Consider the following 5,021-nt stretch of genomic DNA (forward strand, 5'->3'; position numbering starts at 1 on the left):
TCTAATTCTTCTAATTCCCATTCTCTGAGAGAGAAGAGTAGAGGGGAAAAGATGATGAACACCTGGCATCATCGTTTTTCAGAGAGATCGTTTTTCTTTAGAAACCCAGTCAGACAAGCTCTGAAAGAAGTGTGGTGGTCAGGAGTTGTGCATTGTGGAAGGCAATGACCAAGCATTCTTCCATGTACAAGTATGTCCGTTGTGTAGAACACAGCTAAGCCTCCATTTCGACTCTTTGTACCTTACGGTAGCATTAGCTCACCAGTCATCACCAACGATACTTATCATGGAAGGCTGATAAGAGACCTCCATTTTGGCTCCTCTGTAGCTAACAGTTGCATTGTTCACCAGTCTTCTTACATGTTAACAGTCTTCTTACATGTCATCACAGAGGTCCATTCTGGGTCCTTCTGTAGCTTGCAGTCGTATAGATCACCAGTCATTTCCACGGTAGGGCGATAGGGCACCATTAGGGCACCATTAGGGCACCATTGTGGCTCTTGTGAGGATGACTGTTCCCCCCGTTCCTCTCCTCCTTCCTGCAGCCCGATGTGTCCGTACTCTTGCCCTTGGACGACCCCGGCATGCGCCAACCTCTGTCTGCTAACATGGTGGGGGTATCCATGCGTGGCCTGGAGATTTTCTACTAACTCTGTGAACCTCTGAACCTCAACAACATCCCGCCTCTTGACCTCTCCTCCTATCCTATCAACAACCTCCTTCCTCTCTCCCACAACCGCGCCCCGCCACCTCCTGGTGGCCCATCCTGTTTGCGGCAGGTCGGAGTAAAACAGACTCTACTCTCTTCTCCTCTTCTTTGCTCAGAAAAATTATTGCATCCTTTCATCCCCCCCCCCCCCCCCATCCCACAGGGCTACCCCCCTTAGGCTTGTGAGAAGGCAGTGTATTCCTCACTCTCATCTCTTTCTGTTATGGAATGACCATAAGTTGACCACAACTGTCCTGTCATTTGCATGTGTTTGTGTTCCTCCCCTCTCTTCGTCTTCCCTGTCTCATGTCGACAATGTCTTTATGTTTCGTTTGTTCTGTTATGACGGGTCGGCCATGAGAAATGGTCTCATCATAACCGCTGTTTTTTCTTCTTTTTCTGTCCCCTATATCTCTCTCTGTTAGATAGTGTTTTTTTTGTTGCTGCACTAACAAAAAACTCTGTAATCACTCTTTAGCCAATTAAGGCCAGGAAACAAAGTATACAATCCCAACAACTGTCAGAGAGCAGCTGTTTCAATGCAGCCAAGGGACCACTAGCATTGAGACGAGATAATACTGCTTTTTAGACCGCTTCAGGCTTTTCCGATTGAACAAATAACACAATAGCTGAACCTAGTGTTGACTGTCTAGTCTATAGAATCCATATAACAGGGATATAATAAATGTTGTTATGCTCAGCGAACACATTCCCTATCAGCTAACAGTCGCACCCATCAATCAAAACTGAACGAGTCCAACATCATCAAGTGTGTTGAATTATGTTGCCCCGAGGCCTTCGCCGAATATACTTAGCAAAGACAATAACACGTACGGATGTACGCGCATCCATTTACAGAAGTGCTGATGTCGTACTGAGCTCTGTGTTCCCAGACAAAGAACCACACTGTGCTGTTAGGTTGTGAGAACCACAGAGTAGAAGGCCTTGTCCCTAAGGCGGTGCCTTCTTTTCGAACACACAAAAACACTCAGAGGCTTTTTTTCTGGTTGTTGTTGTTTGATCAATTAATTGGTTTCCATCTCTTCAAAGACCAGAGATAACTTAAAACCCATCACAGCTGCTCATGTTGAGCATTCGAGATGACTGAAGCATAAAGCACATAATGGGCTTTCATACAAATACAAAGTTCTCAGTGGTTATACAGTTTGCTAGCTTGTTGGGTAATGTTTCGGCCTCGCCATTCGAGATGGTATTCTTCATTCATAAGGCGGCCTTCTATTGATTTGTGCTGCTGTTTCAATGGCTTGTTTCTTTTCTGTTAGACATTTTCTTCACCATGACTTTGGCATCTTGAGTCATCAATTGATCCATGTGTGAAAAAGCTATTGACTCTGACGCCTCTCTCTCTCTCTCTCTCTCTTTCTCCCTTCCTATTCTCCCTTCCTTTTGACACCTCTCTCTCTCTCTCTCTCTCTCCCCCTCTCCTTTTGTATTCACAGGCTTTCAATAAGAACAACCTGATTCTGGAGGAAAGAAATAAGTACTTCAACCCTCAACTCGCCGGGAAGACATACACCAACGCATACTTCACTGACCTCAACACCTACGATGACTATTAAAACCCTTCGTTGGGCAACCACAACTCCATGCCCTGTGTTGACAACCCCACCACACCACAACCCCCCACCACTCGATATGACTGATGTGCTATTTTTTCTTTGTGGTTTGTAATGAGATTTGTGACATCATACATGGGGACAACCCCCATCCTGCGACTCATTGGCAGCTGCCATCCAATCAAACTACAGCCACGCAGTGACACCAACAGAGGGAAACATCCACTTTTCCTTCAGGTGCCCTGGGGCTCACTCGGAAAAGCTCAACTTTGGGGGGCGGGGGTGGGGGTGGGGGGGTGGGGGTGGGGGGGGGGGGACTGATCTTGACTTGACTCTCGCAAACGGAAAAAGGGAGAACTGGAATTTGAATTTCGTTGGACGGATAAAGGGAAAAATCTAAAAAAAAAGAAAAAAAGAATCTGAAACGAGGCGTTGGAATTGATCCCTCTTTGATTTTCCAGTGACGTCTCTGACAAGCCACCTGTGTTCATGTAGAGGGAGATAACCACCGAACTGCTTTGCATGTTGTTCATCTGATGTGTTTTTTCTGTCGCTCTGTTCATTTTGCATGGTTGATGATTGCATTCCAGGGTTTGGGGCTTGCAGGCAGTGTTCTCTGGTCTGTTGGTCTCAGGACTGCTTTGTCTGGTGAATTATGGGTCCTCACATGAGGACCCAAGTGGGTGGCCTTAGAGATGCCTGATGAATTCTCCCAACCACCACAACCTTCTATCCAGACAGATGCATATAATCAGGATGTAGATATTTTAGGTCTTTTGACAAGACGTTGTTCATGTTACTTTCTCTTCTGGGGGGCTTTCATTGGTCTAGCAGTTAGCAATGGTTGGAAAAATCTGTGTAAAACCTTTCGCTTTTTGTTGTTGTTACTGTGTACAGTAAGCTCATTTTGAAGACTATGACTGTAGCTTTTATAAATCCATTTACTCAATGTCAGTGTTAAAGAGAAACGTATCTCTTTTTTTTTTTTTGAAGAAGAAGAAGAATTATAATTCAAGCAAGTTAATGAGAAATTTGGCCAGGAAAATAATGTACACTAATTACATCATCTTCAAAGTTTGGTCACCATTTTGTATTTTTATAATTTTGAATGATGTGTTCACGATGGTTCATTTGGCTGTTTGACTGAGTTGAACATGCGGTTGTGAGAGCGGGGGGAGCGTAGTGATGAACACAGATGGTACATTACAACAAGCCTCTCCCAAACCCCAACCCTGAAACACACAACTAATGGCACCCGTTTTCTTTTCAAAGGTGAACCATTTCTGTTTCAAAATGTACAGCCATTACTGAGTCAAGCACTCAGTGCGTTGGTTTCTTCAATGTTTCAATTGTAACTAACTCTCTTTCTTTTTTTTACATGTTTGCTTGTTTTATTGTGCATAAATTAAAAACCGCTTCGTATACTTCAGAGTTGTCAGAGTCTACTGTACTCTACGCTGAACGAAATGACTGTTGTACACCCTCTCTCTCTACCATTCCTCATCTGTAAAGGTTGAAGCAGTATTAGTACTAGCCCACGTTAACATTCTAAGACCGTGATCAAATACTCTACCCTTTTCTAGGAGTCTTAAACGGGGGGGGCCTCGTTGATGAATGACATCTGCAGAGGTTGGAAGGATACATGAAGGATGCAGATACAGAGATAGAAGGGGGGGTGTTTAGGTCTAACGGATCTGCGTGACGTGGCGGAGCGCAGCAGTGTTATTCTCCATCAACCTTCAACCTGACGGGCCATCTGTGTGCAAAGGGTAATGGAGGATGTGTTATTAATCACCTCCGTTTGCTACGGAGGGAGTGCTGATCCAGCCCAATCACAGGAGCCGATTCCAGGCAGAATCAATCTCAGTTTACCTTGACTCCTCGCCTCCTTTGGGGAGGACCTCAGCAGGGTTGTGGTGTGTGTGTGTGTGCGTGGGTGCGTGCACGTGTTACACACTTCTTATCAGAGCTACCCCCCCCCCCCCCCCCCCCCACCTTCAAAATACAGAGCTGCTGAGTGAATTATGAACAATGAACAATGGGTACAGTACTTAAGTTGTGAAAGAAAATCAGGGGGGATGGTGGATTTGATCATATGGGGACAATTTTAGCATCCCCCACAGCGTCAGTGACTTCAGTGTGTTCATTGCATGTGTGCGTGCCCCCTCGCCCACAGTATTTTACTCAATATGCGCAAAACTAAATGTTGAAATAGCAGTAATACCACGTTTATTGATAACATGACACATGGGATGGAAAGGGGGGATGGCAGTTTTAGAAGGGGGATGACTGACCGTTTTTATTTCAGGATGGTTGCCATCCCCCCTCAACTCGAGTGCTGCAAAGGGTATTTGCCCCATTTAAACCTTGATCAATGTGTCGTTACTTGATGGCACACACACAAACACATACATCCATAGGTTACATTCTACTGTTCCAGCTTTCCTCAATTTCCGCAATTCCATTCTTTTCCTATAGCCTTGGCTTCTCAACTGCATGATCTATGTTTCAGTTCAGAGACATGTGACATTCCACTCCTCACCCATTGACATTAGGGCTCCGGGGACAATGCACAGTGACATTTCAAATGTTCTATCGCTCAGAAAAATGGCTAGAGAGATCAGGACGTGTCCTTAGGTAGCCTGCTGCACCGAAGGATCATGCCATCAAATATACATCAATGCAACCCTACTCTTCTGGTCCTCGACCCTCATGATCCTATGATTCTACACATC

At 45.1% G+C, this 5,021-nt stretch overlaps 1 protein-coding gene across 1 annotated transcript in view; it reads left to right on the forward strand.

Annotated features, from left to right (window-relative positions):
* Positions 1–2,289, forward strand: part of sema5a (sema domain, seven thrombospondin repeats (type 1 and type 1-like), transmembrane domain (TM) and short cytoplasmic domain, (semaphorin) 5A) — a gene marked incomplete at both ends in the record, with an annotated part of 94,538 nt that extends 92,249 nt beyond the window's left edge. The window contains one exon of the mRNA XM_080542732.1: positions 2,170–2,289. Coding sequence (XP_080398858.1) covers positions 2,170–2,289 — 120 coding nt within the window. The remainder of the gene's footprint in view (positions 1–2,169) is intronic.
* Positions 2,290–5,021: the final 2,732 nt, after the last annotated feature.

This window comes from Nansenia antarctica, assembly GCF_963989245.1.
Source record: "Nansenia antarctica genome assembly, chromosome: 12".
Classification (NCBI taxonomy): Eukaryota; Metazoa; Chordata; class Actinopteri; order Argentiniformes; family Microstomatidae; genus Nansenia; species Nansenia antarctica.